This window comes from Oncorhynchus gorbuscha, linkage group LG21 (assembly GCF_021184085.1).
Source record: "Oncorhynchus gorbuscha isolate QuinsamMale2020 ecotype Even-year linkage group LG21, OgorEven_v1.0, whole genome shotgun sequence".
Classification (NCBI taxonomy): domain Eukaryota; kingdom Metazoa; phylum Chordata; class Actinopteri; order Salmoniformes; family Salmonidae; genus Oncorhynchus; species Oncorhynchus gorbuscha.
Genome location: NC_060193.1, coordinates 11,579,831 through 11,600,527, shown reverse-complemented (window position 1 = coordinate 11,600,527; position 20,697 = coordinate 11,579,831). Strand labels below are relative to the sequence as shown.

Genomic DNA, 20,697 nt, shown 5'->3' with positions numbered 1-20,697 from the left:
AGGGAGGGGACACTGGGGGAGGGAGAGGGAGGGGAGGGGACACTGGGGGAGGGAGAGGGAGGGAGGGGACGCTGGGGGAGGGAAAGGGAGGGGAGGGGACGCTGGGGGAGGGAGAGGGAGGGGAGGGGACACTGAGGGAGGGGATAGAGGGAGGGGATGGGTCACTGGGGGAGGGGATGGGACACTGGGGAAGGGGTTGGGACACTGAGGGAGGGAATAGAGGGAGGGGATGGGACACTGGGGGGGAGGATCGGGACACTGAGGGAGGGGATGGGACACTGGGGGAGGGGATGGGACACTGGGGGAGGAGATGGGACACTGGGGAAGGGGATGGGACACTGAGGGAGGGGATAGAGGGAGGGCATAGGACACTGGGGGAGGGGATGGGACACTGAGGGAGTGTATGGGACACTGGGGAAGGGGATGGGTAGAGGTAGAGGGAGGGGATGAGACACTGAAGAGAGAGGGGTAGAGGGAGGGGGGATGAGACACTGGAGGAGGGGATGGGACACTGGGGGGGGGAGGGAATAGAGGGAGAATGGGCTGGGACACTGGGGGAGGGAGGGGTAGGGAGGAATGGGATGGGACACTGGGGGAGGGACAGGGGACAGAGGAGGGGATGTGACACTGGGGAGGGGACGGAGGGGATAGAGGGAGGGGATGTGACACTGGGGAGGGAGGGGAGACACTGGGGGAGGGATGGGGGGATGATGGGACACTGGGGAGGGGGAGGGGGATAGAGGGAGGGGATGTGACACTGGGGAGGGACGGAGGGGATAGAGGGAGGGGATGTGACACTGGGGAGGGGGAGGGGAGAGAGGGAGGGGATGTGACACTGGGGACTGGGGGAGGGAGGGAGGGGAGGGGATGTGACACTGGGGGGGGAGGGACAGAGGGAGGGGATGTGACACTGGGGAGGGACGGAGATAGGGATGTGACACTGGGGAGGGGGACTGGGGAGGGGGAGGGGGGATGTGACACTGGGGAGGGACTGGGGGGGAGGGGGGATGTGACACTGGGGAGGGAGGGGATAGAGGGACTGGGGGGGATGTGACACTGGGGAGGGGGGGAGGGGATAGAGGGAGGGGATGTGACACTGGGGAGGGAGGGGAGAGAGGGAGGGGATGTGACACTGGGGAGGGGAGGGAGGGGATGTGACACTGGGGAGGGACGGAGGGGATGTGACACTGGGGAGGGAGGGGAGAGAGGGAGGGGGGGATGTGACACTGGGGAGGGACGGAGGGGATGTGACACTGAGGAGGGAGGGGATAGAGGGGGAGGGGATGTGACACTGGGGAGCGGATGGAATGCTGGGGGAGGGGAGGGGTAGAGAGAGGGGATAGGACACTGGGGATGGGAGGGGGTAGAGGGAGGGGATGTGACACTGGGGAGGGGATGGAATGCTGGGGGAGGGGAGGGGTAGAGAGAGGGGATAGGACACTGGGGATGGGAGGGGGTAGAGAGAGGGGATAGGCCAGGGAGAGAGGGGGCTCGAGGAGCCAGCCAACGAAGCAACAGAGCCAGCTATAGGTGATACCTGTATCACTACCATTCATTATGTCATCCACAAATACCTGTATCACTACCATTCATTATGTCATCTACAAATACCTGTATCACTACCATTCGTTATGTCATCCACAAATACCTGTATCACTACCATTCATTATGTCATCTACTAATACCTGTATCACTACCATTCATTATGTCATCCACAAATACCTGTATCACTACCATTCATTATGTCATCCACAAATACCTGTATCACTACCATTCATTATGTCATCCACAGCTGACAGCACAGCTGCTGGTTATTAGCATCACCACAAGCAGAGGGACATCAGTTTGACCAGATGGAGGCAAGTCAACATCAGTCCCAGCATTGACACCCCCCCCCCACACCACCTCAGTCTCCCACCCCTCCTGATCCTGTCTGTGTTACCTTATCTCCTTTGTAGATGGTGGTAATAGATGAGCCTACTAGCGGCTCGTCGCCGGGCACGCCTCGAGGTCCGGGTGGCCCCGTGTTGCCCTGGTGATTCAGAGGAGAACACTTGTCAGTCAGTCATCATCAGCCAATCAGACCGGAGGATGAGGAGGTTGGAATGTTGAGAGGCGGGGGGGCGGGGGGTAAACATAGAAAGAGTGAGATGTGGAGCGAGAAAGAGAGAGATGGGGAATAAGGGGGAATAAGGGGGAATAAGGGGGAATAAGGAGGGATGAAGAAAGAGGGATGTGGGAGAAATAGGAAACAAATGAAATAAAAAAGAGTGTTAGGAGATGTGATAAAAGAAGAAGACAGGGAGGAAAAGAGGAAGATGAGAGAGTGAGGTGTAGGGGATGAGATACTAGAGGGTGGAATATCAGAAGAACGAGAGAAAGGAGTGAAAGACAGAGAGAGAAAGAGAGTGAAACAGAGAGTGAAACAGAGAGAGAAACAGAGAGAGAAACAGAGAGAGCTCTGGGCTACATTATCTTTCTTCCTAAGGGAAATAAAGGGAAATAAAGCCACACAGGAAGTTGGAGGAAGTGATTCCAGCACCAATCACAGACCACGACATGCCTGCCCACTCACATGACATGCCTGCCCACCCACACGACATGCCTGCCCACCCACACGACATGCCTGCCCACCCACACGACATGCCTGCCCACCCACATGACATGCCTGCCCACCCACACGACATGCCTGCCCACCCACACGACATGCCTGCCCACCCACACGACATGCCTGCCCACCCACACGACATGCCTGCCCACCCACACGACATGCCTGCCGACCCACACGACATGCCTGCCGACCCACATGACAGTTTAGAGATGATGTGGTTTGAAATATATAATGCAGAGCATTTTTACTGAAGGAATATTATACAATATAGTAGGAATATTATTTGTTGGTAATGTTATAGATATGCTACATGTAAGTGTCTGTTTTGACCAATTAAAGGTAGTCTCATTACAGACAATACATAGGTCAAATTATGGGGGTGATGGAAAGTACTAGAATAATCTCTGAGCTGCCATCCAACAGTAAGGAAACATGTTGTTTTTGTAATGGTACATGACAACTGTACTCCATCCAATAACATTTTAGATCTCGATCATTTTTTTATCAGATTTGATACGAGATCAGATTCAGAATAAGAAACAAAATGGCCGCCTCCATAGGGCTCCAGTCATCCCAGTGGCAGCACTGTCATGCAATAATAAACTGTACACCATTCAAGACAAGGTGATATTTTAATAATTGAGATGGAACAAACCAGAGGGGGCTAGTGAGGGGAGGATAGCTCCTAATAATGACTGAAATGGAGTGAACTGAACGGTAGCTACAGTTGAAGTCGGAAGTTTACATACAACTTAGCCGAATACATTTAAACTTGTCAAAACTATAGCTTGTTAACAAGAAATTTGTGGAGTGGTTGGAAAACGAGTTTTAATAACTCCAACCTAAGTGTATGTAAACTTCCGACTTCAACTGTATTATATAACATATTATAGTGATACCATTCCATTTATTCCATTCCAGGCATCCTCCTATATCTCCACCCACCAACCTCCACTGATACGGGTGAAATTTTGAGGTAGACGTGTTAGTGGAAAAACTAGAGAGAAGAGGGGGATGAGGGAGGAGTTTAGGAGAGATGGAAGTAGGGGTGGAGGGAGGGCGGGGGGGTAGAGGTCCTGTTTCATTGGAGAAAGGTTGGGAGAGATGGAAGAAGGGGTGGAAGGAGGGCGGGGGGGTAGAGGTCCTGTTTCATTGGAGAAAGGTGGGGAGAGATGGAAGGGGGTTGAATAGAGGTGAGGAGGATGTGTCAAACCATCACCAAGATAGATGACATGCACACAGAGGTCAGACAGACAACCACAATCATGTACTTCAACCACACACACACACACACAAAACACAGCTAGAAAACCATAAGCCTGCTGTCTTTAGTTTGATTGATACAGAGGGGTAAAAGGATACTGATACTGAGGGGTGAAAGGTTACTGATACAGAGGGGTGAAAGGTTACTGATACAGAGGGGTGAAAGGTTACTGATACAGAGGGGTTAAAGGTTACTGATACAGAGGGGTGAAAGGTTACTGATACAGAGGGGTGAAAGGTTACTGATACAGAGGGGTGAAAGGTTACTGATACAGAGGGGTGAAAGGTTACTGATACAGAGGTGTGAAAGGTTACTAATACAGAGGGGTGAAAGGTTACTGATACAGAGGGGTGAAAGGTTACTGATACAGAGGGGTGAAAGGTTACTGATACAGACTGATACAGGGTTAAAGGTTACTGATACAGAGGGGTGAAAGGTTACTGATACAGAGGGGTGAAAGGTTACTGATACAGAGGGGTGAAAGGTTACTGATACAGAGGGGTGAAAGGTTACTGATACAGAGGTGTGAAAGGTTACTGATACAGAGGGGTGAAAGGTTACTGATACAGAGGGGTGAAAGGTTACTGATACAGAGGTGTGAAAGGTTACTAATACAGAGGTGTGAAAGGTTACTAATACAGAGGGGTTAAAGGTTACTGATACAGAGGGGTGAAAGGTTACTGATACAGAGGGGTGAAAGGTTACTGATACAGAGGGGTGAAAGGTTACTGATACAGAGGGGTGAAAGGTTACTGGTACATAGGGGTGAAAGGTTACTGATACAGAGGGGTGAAAGGTTACTGATGCAGAGGTGTGAATTATGTCTGTATCCCAAATGGTAGCCTCTTCCCAGGGCCCATAGGGCTATAGTCAAAAGTGGTGCACTATACAGGGTATCATATGGGAAGCAACTGATGTCATATTTCTAAAGTCTAAATCTCGCTACACGTTTCCATTCTTAAATGTGTTCATGGTTGAGTGGAATGAGTGAATAGGAAGCTAAAATGTAATAAAGTGATATAATAAATAAATGACTGTATCAGTGATAAGAAGGGTTACGTAGGGTAGTGACGGGTACTCCTAGTTGTGTTATAACGGTGCGTACATTCTATCAGAAATGCCCTCAACAATTAACAGGTCAACTAATTCAACTAGGTAGAATAGGGGGGCTTGTGTTATTTGGTAACGATGAGTACCTTAGCTCCTGGTTCCCCACGGAAGCCGAGGCTGGGGCTCCCCTGGAAAACAAGAGCGGGTTTTGCATTTGGAAAACATGGGCCTACATGGGACAGGCATTATAACAGCACGAGTGTAACGGTATGAAGTCTACAATCTCAATGGAAGTCTACTGAAACCAACGTTTCTAATAGGGACTAAATACATATCATGTATCTCAATAAACCTAGACTAAAAGGAAAGAAAGAAACACATTTAATATTTTTAAATGTTAGTCATTTAGCAGACGCTTACAGTCAGTACATTCATCTTCAGATAGCTAGATAACAACCACATATTACAGTCAGTACATTCATCTTCAGATAACTAGATAACAACCACATATTACAGTCAGTACATTCATCTACAGATAGCTAGATAACAACCACATATTACAGTCAGTACATTCATCTACAGATAGCTAGATAACAACCACATATTACAGTCAGTACATTCATCTACAGATAGCTAGATAACAACCACATATTACAGTCAGTACATTCATCTACAGATAGCTAGATAACAACCACATATTACAGTCAGTACATTCATCTACAGATAGCTAGATAACAACCACATATTACAGTCAGTACATTCATCTACAGATAGCTAGATAACAACCACATATTACAGTCAGTACATTCATCTACAGATAGCTAGATAACAACCACATATTACAGTCAGTACATTCATCTACAGATAGCTAGATAACAACCACATATTACAGTCAGTACATTCATCTACAGATAGCTAGATAACAACCACATATTACAGTCAGTACATTCATCTACAGATAGCTAGATAACAACCACATATTACAGTCAGTACATTCATCTTCAGATAGCTAGGTAACAACCACATATTACAGTCAGTACATTCATCTTCAGATAGCTAGATAACAACCACATATTACAGTCAGTACATTCATCTTCAGATAGCTAGATAACAACCACATATTACAGTCAGTACATTCATCTTCAGATAGCTAGATAACAACCACATATTACAGTCAGTACATTCATCTTCAGATAGCTAGATAACAACCACATATTACAGTCAGTACATTCATCTTCAGATAGCTAGATAACAACCACATATTACAGTCAGTACATTCATCTTCAGATAGCTAGATAACAACCACATATTACAGTCAGTACATTCATCTACAGATAGCTAGATAACAACCACATATTACAGTCAGTACATTCATCTTCAGATAGCTAGGTAACAACCACATATTACAGTCAGTACATTCATCTTCAGATAGCTAGGTAACAACCACATATTACAGTCAGTACATTCATCTTCAGATAGCTAGATAACAACCACATATTACAGTCAGTACATTCATCTTCAGATAGCTAGATAACAACCACATATTACAGTCAGTACATTCATCTTCAGATAGCTAGATAACAACCACATATTACAGTCAGTACATTCATCTACAGATAGCTAGATAACAACCACATATTACAGTCAGTACATTCATCTACAGATAGCTAGATAACAACCACATATTACAGTCAGTACATTCATCTACAGATAGCTAGATAACAACCACATATTACAGTCAGTACATTCATCTACAGATAGCTAGATAACAACCACATATTACAGTCAGTACATTCATCTTCAGATAGCTAGATAACAACCACATATTACAGTCAGTACATTCATCTTCAGATAGCTAGATAACAACCACATATTACAGTCAGTACATTCATCTACAGATAGCTAGATAACAACCACATATTACAGTCAGTACATTCATCTTCAGATAGCTAGGTAACAACCACATATTACAGTCAGTACATTCATCTTCAGATAGCTAGATAACAACCACATATTACAGTCAGTACATTCATCTTCAGATAGCTAGATAACAACCACATATTACAGTCAGTACATTCATCTTCAGATAGCTAGATAACAACCACATATTACAGTCAGTACATTCATCTTCAGATAGCTAGATAACAACCACATATTACAGTCAGTACATTCATCTACAGATAGCTAGATAACAACCACATATTACAGTCAGTACATTCATCTTCAGATAGCTAGATAACAACCACATATTACAGTCAGTACATTCATCTACAGATAGCTAGATAACAACCACATATTACAGTCAGTACATTCATCTACAGATAGCTAGATAACAACCACATATTACAGTCAGTACATTCATCTACAGATAGCTAGATAACAACCACATATTACAGTCAGTACATTCATCTACAGATAGCTAGATGGGACAACCACATATTACAGTCAGTACATTCATCTACAGATAGCTAGATAACAACCACATATTACAGTCAGTTCATTCATCTTCAGATAGCTAGGTGGGACAACCACATATTACAGTCAGTTCATTCATCTACAGATAGCTAGATAACAACCACATATTACAGTCAGTTCATTCATCTTCAGATAGCTAGGTGGGACAACCACATATTACAGTCAGTTCATTCATCTACAGATAGCTAGGTGGGACACACATATTACAGTCAGTACATTCATCTACAGATAGCTAGGTGGGACAACCACATATTACAGTCAGTACATTCATCTACAGATAGCTAGATAACAACCACATATTACAGTCAGTACATTCATCTTCAGATAGCTAGATAACAACCACATATTACAGTCAGTACATTCATCTTCAGATAGCTAGATAACAACCACATATTACAGTCAGTACATTCATCTACAGATAGCTAGGTGGGACAACCACATATTACAGTCAGTACATTCATCTACAGATAGCTAGGTGGGACAACCACATATTACAGTCAGTACATTCATCTACAGATAGCTAGATAACAACCACATATTACAGTCAGTACATTCATCTACAGATAGCTAGGTGGGACAACCACATATTACAGTCAGTACATTCATCTACAGATAGCTAGATAACAACCACATATTACAGTCAGTACATTCATCTACAGATAGCTAGATAACAACCACATATTACAGTCAGTACATTCATCTTCAGATAGCTAGATAACAACCACATATTACAGTCAGTACATTCATCTTCAGATAACTAGATAACAACCACATATTACAGTCAGTACATTCATCTTCAGATAGCTAGATAACAACCACATATTACAGTCAGTACATTCATCTACAGATAGCTAGGTGGGACAACCACATATTACAGTCAGTACATTCATCTACAGATAGCTAGGTGGGACAACCACATATTACAGTCAGTACATTCATCTACAGATAGCTAGATAACAACCACATATTACAGTCAGTACATTCATCTACAGATAGCTAGATAACAACCACATATTACAGTCAGTACATTCATCTACAGATAGCTAGGTGGGACAACCACATATTACAGTCAGTACATTCATCTACAGATAGCTAGATAACAACCACATATTACAGTCAGTACATTCATCTTCAGATAGCTAGATAACAACCACATATTACAGTCAGTACATTCATCTACAGATAGCTAGATAACAACCACATATTACAGTCAGTACATTCATCTACAGATAGCTAGATAACAACCACATATTACAGTCAGTACATTCATCTTCAGATAGCTAGATAACAACCACATATTACAGTCAGTACATTCATCTACAGATAGCTAGATAACAACCACATATTACAGTCAGTACATTCATCTACAGATAGCTAGATAACAACCACATATTACAGTCAGTACATTCATCTTCAGATAGCTAGATAACAACCACATATTACAGTCAGTACATTCATCTACAGATAGCTAGATAACAACCACATATTACAGTCAGTACATTCATCTACAGATAGCTAGATAACAACCACATATTACAGTCAGTACATTCATCTACAGATAGCTAGATAACAACCACATATTACAGTCAGTACATTCATCTACAGATAGCTAGGTGGGACAACCACATATTACAGTCAGTACATTCATCTACAGATAGCTAGATAACAACCACATATTACAGTCAGTTCATTCATCTTCAGATAGCTAGGTGGGACAACCACATATTACAGTCAGTTCATTCATCTACAGATAGCTAGATAACAACCACATATTACAGTCAGTTCATTCATCTACAGATAGCTAGGTGGGACAACCACATATTACAGTCAGTTCATTCATCTACAGATAGCTAGGTGGGACAACCACATATTACAGTCAGTACATTCATCTACAGATAGCTAGGTGGGACAACCACATATTACAGTCAGTACATTCATCTACAGATAGCTAGATAACAACCACATATTACAGTCAGTACATTCATCTTCAGATAGCTAGATAACAACCACATATTACAGTCAGTACATTCATCTTCAGATAGCTAGATAACAACCACATATTACAGTCAGTACATTCATCTACAGATAGCTAGGTGGGACAACCACATATTACAGTCAGTACATTCATCTACAGATAGCTAGGTGGGACAACCACATATTACAGTCAGTACATTCATCTACAGATAGCTAGATAACAACCACATATTACAGTCAGTACATTCATCTACAGATAGCTAGGTGGGACAACCACATATTACAGTCAGTACATTCATCTACAGATAGCTAGATAACAACCACATATTACAGTCAGTACATTCATCTACAGATAGCTAGATAACAACCACATATTACAGTCAGTACATTCATCTTCAGATAGCTAGATAACAACCACATATTACAGTCAGTACATTCATCTTCAGATAGCTAGATAACAACCACATATTACAGTCAGTACATTCATCTTCAGATAGCTAGATAACAACCACATATTACAGTCAGTACATTCATCTACAGATAGCTAGGTGGGACAACCACATATTACAGTCAGTACATTCATCTTCAGATAGCTAGATAACAACCACATATTACAGTCAGTACATTCATCTACAGATAGCTAGATAACAACCACATATTACAGTCAGTACATTCATCTACAGATAGCTAGATAACAACCACATATTACAGTCAGTACATTCATCTACAGATAGCTAGGTGGGACAACCACATATTACAGTCAGTACATTCATCTACAGATAGCTAGATAACAACCACATATTACAGTCAGTACATTCATCTTCAGATAGCTAGATAACAACCACATATTACAGTCAGTACATTCATCTACAGATAGCTAGATAACAACCACATATTACAGTCAGTACATTCATCTACAGATAGCTAGATAACAACCACATATTACAGTCAGTACATTCATCTTCAGATAGCTAGATAACAACCACATATTACAGTCAGTACATTCATCTACAGATAGCTAGATAACAACCACATATTACAGTCAGTACATTCATCTTCAGATAGCTAGGTGGGACAACCACATATTACAGTCAGTACATTCATCTACAGATAGCTAGGTGGGACAACCACATATTACAGTCAGTACATTCATCTACAGATAGCTAGGTGAGACAACCACATATTACAGTCAGTACATTCATCTACAGATAGCTAGGTGGGACAACCACATATTACAGTCAGTACATTCATCTACAGATAGCTAGGTGGGACAACCACATATTACAGTCAGTACATTCATCTTCAGATAGCTAGGTGGGACAACCACATATTACAGTCAGTACATTCATCTACAGATAGCTAGGTGAGACAACCACATATTACAGTCAGTACATTCATCTACAGATAGCTAGATAACAACCACATATTACAGTCAGTACATTCATCTACAGATAGCTAGATAACAACCACATATTACAGTCAGTACATTCATCTTCAGATAGCTAGGTGGGACAACCACATATTACAGTCAGTACATTCATCTTCAGATAGCTAGGTGGGACAACCACATATTACAGTCAGTACATTCATCTACAGATAGCTAGATAACAACCACATATCACAGTCAGTACATTCATCTTCAGATAGCTAGATAACAACCACATATTACAGTCAGTACATTCATCTACAGATAGCTAGATAACAACCACATATTACAGTCAGTACATTCATCTTCAGATAGCTAGATAACAACCACATATTACAGTCAGTACATTCATCTTCAGATAGCTAGATAACAACCACATATTACAGTCAGTACATTCATCTACAGATAGCTAGATAACAACCACATATTACAGTCAGTACATTCATCTACAGATAGCTAGATAACAACCACATATTACAGTCAGTACATTCATCTTCAGATAGCTAGATAACAACCACATATTACAGTCAGTACATTCATCTTCAGATAGCTAGATAACAACCACATATTACAGTCAGTACATTCATCTTCAGATAGCTAGATAACAACCACATATTACAGTCAGTACATTCATCTTCAGATAGCTAGATAACAACCACATATTACAGTCAGTACATTCATCTACAGATAGCTAGATAACAACCACATATTACAGTCAGTACATTCATCTTCAGATAGCTAGATAACAACCACATATTACAGTCAGTACATTCATCTTCAGATAGCTAGGTGGGACAACCACATATTACAGTCAGTACATTCATCTTCAGATAGCTAGGTGGGACAACCACATATTACAGTCAGTTCATTCATCTACAGATAGCTAGGTGGGACAACCACATATTACAGTCAGTACATTCATCTACAGATAGCTAGATAACAACCACATATTACAGTCAGTACATTCATCTTCAGATAGCTAGATAACAACCACATATTACAGTCAGTACATTCATCTACAGATAGCTAGGTGGGACAACCACATATTACAGTCAGTACATTCATCTACAGATAGCTAGATAACAACCACATATTACAGTCAGTACATTCATCTTCAGATAGCTAGATAACAACCACATATTACAGTCAGTACATTCATCTTCAGATAGCTAGATAACAACCACATATTACAGTCAGTACATTCATCTACAGATAGCTAGGTAACAACCACATATTACAGTCAGTACATTCATCTTCAGATAGCTAGATAACAACCACATATTACAGTCAGTACATTCATCTTCAGATAGCTAGATGGGACAACCACATATTACAGTCAGTACATTCATCTTCAGATAGCTAGGTAACAACCACATATTACAGTCAGTACATTCATCTACAGATAGCTAGATAACAACCACATATTACAGTCAGTACATTCATCTACAGATAGCTAGATAACAACCACATATTACAGTCAGTACATTCATCTACAGATAGCTAGGTGGGACAACCACATATTACAGTCAGTACATTCATCTTCAGATAGCTAGGTGGGACAACCACATATTACAGTCAGTACATTCATCTACAGATAGCTAGGTGGGACAACCACATATTACAGTCAGTACATTCATCTACAGATAGCTAGATAACAACCACATATTACAGTCAGTACATTCATCTACAGATAGCTAGGTGGGACAACCACATATTACAGTCAGTACATTCATCTACAGATAGCTAGATAACAACCACATATTACAGTCAGTACATTCATCTACAGATAGCTAGATAACAACCACATATTACAGTCAGTACATTCATCTTCAGATAGCTAGATAACAACCACATATTACAGTCAGTACATTCATCTTCAGATAGCTAGGTGGGACAACCACATATTACAGTCAGTACATTCATCTACAGATAGCTAGATAACAACCACATATTACAGTCAGTACATTCATCTTCAGATAGCTAGGTGGGACAACCACATATTACAGTCAGTACATTCATCTACAGATAGCTAGGTAACAACCACATATTACAGTCAGTACATTCATCTACAGATAGCTAGGTGGGACAACCACATATTACAGTCAGTACATTCATCTACAGATAGCTAGGTGGGACAACCACATATTACAGTCAGTACATTCATCTACAGATAGCTAGGTGGGACAACCACATATTACAGTCAGTACATTCATCTACAGATAGCTAGGTGGGACAACCACATATTACAGTCAGTACATTCATCTACAGATAGCTAGGTGGGACAACCACATATTACAGTCAGTACATTCATCTACAGATAACTAGGTGGGACAACCACATATTACAGTCAGTACATTCATCTTCAGATAGCTAGGTGGGACAACCACATATCACAGCCATAGAAAGTACATTTTACCTCAATAACGTAGCTGTCAGTAGAGTCAGAGCTAGAAGGGGGGGCAGGGTGGTGGTGGTGGGGGGGGGGGGGGGCACAGCCAGAAGAGGACCGGCCACCCCATGACCTAAGCACACAGCTAAGACAAAGCAGGAGTGGCTTCGGGACAACTCTCTGAATGTCCTTGAGTGGCCCAGTCAGAGCCCAGACTTAAACCCGATCAAACCTGAAAATAGCTGTGCAGCAATGCTCCCCATCCAATCTGACAGAGCTTAAGACGATCTGCAGGTAAGAATGGGAGAAACTCCCTAAAAACAGGTGTACCCAAGGAGACTTGAGGCTGTAATCGCTGCCAAAGGTGCTTCAACAAAGTACTGAGTAAAGGGTCTGAATACTTATGTAAATGTGATATTTCAGTTTTGTTTTTATAAATTAGCAACAATTTCTAAAAAACTTTTTTTGCTTTGTCATTATGGGGTTTGTGTAGATAAATCAGATTATTATTAAAACATTTTTTAAAATAATTGTAATGTAATAAAATGTGGAAAAAGTCAAGGAGTCTGAATACTTTCCGAAGGGACTTTGCTTTTCATTAGTCACTACCTCTACAAATATTTGTGGGTGTGTGTCAGCTAATGCTTTTACTATACAATAATCCTAGAATTAGCCATATAATAGGCAATCTACATTAATTAACAACAAAAGCAACATTAAGCAAACGGCTATCTGTTTGGTGATGTTATTACACTGATGTCAGAGGTCAGCTGTCTAGTGTTGTCCAGTACTCTCAGGTCAGAGGTCAAGTGTCTAGTGTTGTCCAGTACTCTCAGGTCAGAGGTCAAGTGTCTAGTGTTGTCCAGTACTCTCAGGTCAGAGGTCAAGTGTCTAGTGTTGTCCAGTACTCTCAGGTCAGAGGTCAAGTGTCTAGTGTTGTCCAGTACTTACTACAGGACCAGGGGGACCGGGGGGACCTGGATTACCCTGGAGAAGAACACAACACAAATACAGGAAGTCAGTCAGTCATTAATTAACAGACAATAAAGACAAGTATGTTCCCCCAAGTCACGAGCTTTAGTCATATTAATTCATCTAGATTAAACATGACAAGTCAACAGCTTTAGTCCTATTAATTCATGTCTAGATTAAACATGACAAGTCAACAGCTTTAGTCATATTAATTCATCTAGATTAAACATGACAAGTCAACAGCTTTAGTCCTATTAATTCATGTCTAGATTAAACATGACAAGTCAACAGCTTTAGTCCTATTAATTCATCTAGATTAAACATGACAAGTCAACAGCTTTAGTCATATTAATTCATCTAGATTAAACATGACAAGTCAACAGCTTTAGTCATATTAATTCATCTAGATTAAACATGACAAGTCAACAGCTTTAGTCACATTAATTCATCTAGATTAAACATGACAAGTCAACAGCTTTAGTCTATTAATTCATCTAGATTAAACATGACAAATCAACAGCTTTAGTCATATTAATTCATCTAGATTAAACATGACAAGTCAACAGCTTTAGTCATATTAATTCATCTAGATTAAACATGACAAGTCAACAGCTTTAGTCATATTAATTCATCTAGATTAAACATGACAAGTCAACAGCTTTAGTCATATTAATTCATCTAGATTAAACATGACAAGTCAACAGCTTTAGTCATATTAATTCATCTAGATTAAACATGACAAGTCAACAGCTTTAGTCCTATTAATTCATGTCTAGATTAAACATGACAAGTCAACAGCTTTAGTCATATTAATTCATCTAGATTAAACATGACAAGTCAACAGCTTTAGTCCTATTAATTCATGTCTAGATTAAACATGACAAGTCAACAGCTTTAGTCATATTAATTCATCTAGATTAAACATGACAAGTCAACAGCTTTAGTCACATTAATTCATCTAGATTAAACATGACAAGTCAACAGCTTTAGTCATATTAATTCATCTAGATTAAACATGACAAGTCAACAGCTTTAGTCATATTAATTCATCTAGATTAAACATGACAAGTCAACAGCTTTAGTCCTATTAATTCATCTAGATTAAACATGACAAGTCAACAGCTTTAGTCATATTAATTCATCTAGATTAAACATGACAAGTCAACAGCTTTAGTCATATTAATTCATGTCTAGATTAAACATGACAAGTCAACAGCTTTAGTCCTATTAATTCATGTCTAGATTAAACATGACAAGTCAACAGCTTTAGTCACATTAATTCATGTCTAGATTAAACATGACAAGTCATGAGCTTTAGTCATATTACTGTAATTCGTCTAGATTAAACATGACCAACATTTGGTGTAATGTGATGGTTGTCATGACACTGCTTGGGATAAAGTAGCTTCTGTAGAATAGACAGGTCTGTCTGTCTGTCTGTCTGAGTGTGTGTGTGTCTGTCTGAGTGTGTGTGTGGTTCTGTTTGTGTGTTTGTGTGTGTGTATCTGTCTGTGTGTGTATCTGTCTATGTGTGTGTGTGTGTGGTTCTGTGTGTGGTTCTGTGTGTGTGTGTGTGTATCTGTCTGTGTGTGTTTGTGTGTGTGTGTGTGTATCTGTGTGTGTGTGTGTGTGTGTGTGTGTGTGTGTGTGTGTGTGTGTGTGTGTGTGTGTGTGTGTGTGTGTGTGTGTGTGTGTGTGTGTGTGTGTGTGTGTGTGTGTGTGGTTCTCTGTGTGTGTGTGTGTGGTTCTGTGTGTGTATCTGTCTATGTGTGTGTGTGTAGTTCTGTGTGTGTGTGTGTGTGTGTATCTGTCTATGTGTGTGTTTGTATGTGTGTGTGGTTCTGTGTGTGTATCTGTCTATGTGTGTGTTTGTGTGTGGTTCTGTCTATGTGTGTGTTTGTGTGTGGTTCTGTGTGTATCTGTCTATGTGTGTGTTTGTGTGTGTGTGTGGTTCTGTGTGTGTATCTGTCTATGTGTGTGTTTGTGTGTGGTTCTGTGTGTGTGTATCTGTCTATGTGTGTGTTTGTGTGTGGTTCTGTCTATGTGTGTGTTTGTGTGTGGTTCTGTGTGTATCTGTCTATGTGTGTGTTTGTGTGTGTGTGTGGTTCTGTGTGTGTATCTGTCTATGTGTGTGTTTGTGTGTGGTTCTGTGTGTGTATCTGTCTATGTGTGTGTTTGTGTGTGGTTCTGTGTGTGTATCTGTTTATGTGTATGTTTGTGTGTGGTTCTGTGTGTGTATCTGTTTATGTGTGTGTTTGTGTGTGGTTCTATGTGTGTATCTGTTTATGTGTGTGTTTGTGTGTGGTTCTATGTGTGTATCTGTTTATGTGTGTGTTTGTGTGTGGTTCTATGTGTGTATCTGTTTATGTGTGTGTTTGTGTGTGGTTCTATGTGTGTATCTGTTTATGTGTGTGTTTGTGTGTGGTTCTATGTGTGTATCTGTTTATGTGTGTTTGTGTGTGGTTCTATGTGTGTATCTGTTTATGTGTGTGTTTGTGTGTGGTTCTATGTGTGTATCTGTTTATGTGTGTGTTTGTGTGTGGTTCTATGTGTGTATCTGTTTATGTGTGTGTTTGTGTGTGGTTCTATGTGTGTATCTGTTTATGTGTGTGTTTGTGTGTGGTTCTGTGTGTATCTGTTTATGTGTGTGTTTGTGTGTGGTTCTATGTGTGTATCTGTTTATGTGTGTGTTTGTGTGTGGTTCTATGTGTGTATCTGTTTATGTGTGTGTTTGTGTGTGGTTCTATGTGTGTATCTGTTTATGTGTGTGTTTGTGTGTGGTTCTATGTGTGTATCTGTTTATGTGTGTGTTTGTGTGTGGTTCTGTGTGTGTATCTGTTTATGTGTGTGTTTGTGTGTGGTTCTATGTGTGTATCTGTTTATGTGTGTGTTTGTGTGTGGTTCTATGTGTGTATCTGTTTATGTGTGTGTGGTTCTATGTGTGTATCTGTCTATGTGTGTGTTTGTGTGTGGTTCTGTGTGTGTATCTGTCTATGTGTGTGTTTGTGTGTGGTTCTATGTGTGTATCTGTTTATGTGTGTATCTATTTATGTGTGTATCTGTTTATGTGTGTGTTTGTGTGTGGTTCTATGTGTGTATCTGTTTATGTGTGTGTTTGTGTGTGGTTCTGTGTGTGTATCTGTTTATGTGTGTGTTTGTGTGTGGTTCTATGTGTGTATCTGTTTATGTGTGTGTTTGTGTGTGGTTCTATGTGTGTATCTGTTTATGTGTGTGTTTGTGTGTGGTTCTATGTGTGTATCTGTTTATGTGTGTGTTTGTGTGTGGTTCTATGTGTGTATCTGTTTATGTGTGTGTTTGTGTGTGGTTCTATGTGTGTATCTGTTTATGTGTGTGTTTGTGTGTGGTTCTATGTGTGTATCTGTCTATGTGTGTGTTTGTGTGTGCACATACAAGGAATCCATCAGGACCACTGGGGCCGATGTCACCAGGCCTTCCATTAGGGCCTCTAGGACCCTGAGAAGAGAAACAGAATGCATAGAGATGGGTCAGGAACACAGAACACATAGAACCCGGTCAGGAACACAGAACACATAGAACCCGGTCAGGAACACAGAACACATAGAACCCTTTAGAACTGGGTCAGGAACATATCAAGTTATCAATTACACCACATATACATCATGAAGTATAGTATATTGATGTCTAGGAATTAGTTGCCTTACAGGTACACCGTCCAGTCCAGGTAAACCAGGAGCTCCCTGTCAGGAGACAAGACCAACTGTGAGTTAAACAACTGGCCTTACTTCATTATAAACATACATATAGATGTAGGGGAGTGAGGGAGGAGACGAGGGAGGAGACGAGGGAGGCAGGGAGGGTGTTTCAGACCGACCTCAATGGATGGCACAGGATGATGTCATAGCAACAACATTATCCCCCTTCCTCTAAACAATCTCCAGGATAGGACAACAGGAAAGGAGGTGGAGAGGCATGGAAGTCAAACTTTTCCTATAACATTCTTCTGTGTGTGTGTGTGTGTGTGTGTGTGTGTGTGTGTGTGTGTGTGTGTGTGTGTGTGTGTGTGTGTGTGTGTGTGTGTGTGTGTGTGTGTGTGTGTGTGTGTGTGTGTGTGTGTGTGTATACGTTACCCCTCTGTTTCCAACATATACAGGTTCTCCCTTCTGCCCTTTAGGACCCGTAGGCCCCTGAGAGAGAGAGACAGAGAGTGAGATTGGTGTGACACAGGGAAGCTAATTTGGTATAGTGCACACCTAACTCACTCTATTAAATTAATCAAAACAGGAACATTTTACATTTGGCCAGAAATGTAAAAGGAAATTATCTCAAAAGAGAAAAATATCCTCCTGTGTTCTACCTACGGTATACACTCCCCACTAGAATCCCCATACTTTAACAAAGACAGCTTTTCCATCCTGGAGGAGGAAATCAATCATTTCCAGGCCCAGTGACATGTACTAGTCTGTGGTGACCTAAATTCCAGAACTGGACAAGAACATGACAGTCTCAGCACAAAGGGGGATAAACACCTACCTGGAGGTGACAGCATTCCCTCCCCCATATGCCCCCTTAGACACAACTACGACAGCATAACCGACAAAAACGGTTCACAACTCCTGCAGGTCACACTGGGTATTGTCATGACGTTGGCCTGTGGGTAAGGTTTATGACCCCCCCCATAAATACCTTTCTCCCTTCCCTCTCTCTTGACTCTACAAAGGGACTCTTGAATAGCCTTTGTTAAACAGAGATTCTGGGAACATCAGTAGGTGGGGGAAATGAACCATATTCTGGTAATCCAACCATTTGAACATATGCAGTGGTACTTAATGAATATGACGTCAGTTTGGGTTGTCATCTGAGACATTCTCATCAATGATATGATGACATATAAATGGTACAGTGGAAAGTCTACACATTATAGATTCACATGGAATTGTTATGCAATTTAAATGTTTGAATATAAAATTATTGTTGAAAATATTAAATGTAATTTTATCTTCCAAATGAGAAATTTGGGTTTTCATAAGGTTAGGGCTCTGCTCAATCAGTGGACCACCCCTCTGAAGAGACATGGGTTATAAAACTATGAAAATACACCATTCTCCCTCCACTATATAAGCCCTTGACGAAAATGTAACCTCCTGTGCCGAGGACATGAGGACGACGGTCCATAAGTTGAAAGGACTAACATGTCAACTACAGAACTAAGCCAACCTCAGCGTGAGGTTTGGTTGTGAATGGTATGAACTTTGAACTCTTACTCACTAAAGAAGTGAGACATCCTAGCTGATGAGTTAGCAACAGCAGCTGTAAATGTGGGCTAGGAAAGGACGGACAGAGGATCCCATCTACCACACAAAGACAACACTACAACGTATCCCGTTCACCACCAGAGACACTCTTCAAAGGACAAAGGACAAAGGACTCGGTTTGGCAACACGGCCTTCCATCTAGCACCAACCTACTGAAGCGCAGCTCAGAGTAAATATTTATTGCATTTTCCTTTTCCAAATGGGCGGTAATTTAGAATGCATAAGATACTGTATGTACGATAGCACAGCTTCGCCCCTTTGTTCCTCAGTCTTCCCGCTCTTTCACTCAAACCCAGCCCCTTTTATTTTTGTAACCAGCTGTCATATCTGTTCCGTCCGCTAGGGACATTTTCCTTTATGACATCATTTGTAATCAAGGTATGGTTCATTCTGTGTATGTGTAATTCTGTGTGATTAGTTAGGTATTTAATAAATAATTAAACCCAATTTTGTATTGCTGATTCAACTTATGAGCCAGAGTTCGTGAAGATAACCAAGAATTTACAACTTTCAGATGAGACTGAAATAATGTGACGATTAATATTGACTGCTATTGATGTAAAATATTACTAGGTCTTTAAGAGTTTATTCAGAAGATAACAGCTCTAAAATATTATTTTGTGGTGCCCCGACTTTCTAGTTAATTACATTTACATGATTAGCTCAATCAGGTAATATTAATTACAGAGAAAGGATTTTATAGAATAGAATAGCATATCACTTAATTTGGCACAGCCAAAGACACGACAGTATGTACATAGTCAATGGTAAGCTTAGAGGGGACTCCTATGGTAGGTACACCTATAGCTCATCTCTTGGCAGTAGTACTGTAGACTACTTTATCACTGACCTCAACCCAGAGTCTCTCAGAGCGTTCACAGTCAGTCCTCTGACACCCCTATCAGACCACAGCAAAATCACAGTTTACTTGAACAGAGAAATACTCAATCATGAGGCATCAAAGCCAAAGGAACTGAATAATATTAAGAAATGCTGTAGATGGAAGAAAAATACTTTCTGGACAAAACCTTTCACTGTAATATTGAAGGTGTAAACTTGGCAGTGGAAACCCTAAACAGTATTTTTGATCTCTCAGCTTCCCTATCAAAAAAAAAAAATCAAATGCAAAACCGACGAAAATGAACAACAATGACAAATGGTTTGATGAAGAATGCAAAAACCTCAGAAAGAAATTGAGAAACCTGTCCAATCAAAAACAGAGACCCCGAAAACCTGAGACTA

The 20,697-nt window shown here is 41.0% G+C and overlaps 1 protein-coding gene across 1 annotated transcript in view; it reads right to left on the bottom strand.

Moving 5' to 3' along the window:
* The window catches only part of LOC124008814 (collagen alpha-6(IV) chain-like), a 276,756-nt gene that overhangs the window by 65,136 nt on the left and 190,923 nt on the right, over positions 1–20,697 (bottom strand). The window contains exons 7-12 of the mRNA XM_046320380.1: positions 18,271–18,327; positions 17,845–17,880; positions 17,573–17,635; positions 14,141–14,176; positions 5,072–5,113; positions 1,943–2,032 (exon numbers count right to left, since the gene is read on the bottom strand). Coding sequence (XP_046176336.1) covers positions 1,943–2,032; positions 5,072–5,113; positions 14,141–14,176; positions 17,573–17,635; positions 17,845–17,880; positions 18,271–18,327 — 324 coding nt within the window. The remainder of the gene's footprint in view (positions 1–1,942; positions 2,033–5,071; positions 5,114–14,140; positions 14,177–17,572; positions 17,636–17,844; positions 17,881–18,270; positions 18,328–20,697) is intronic.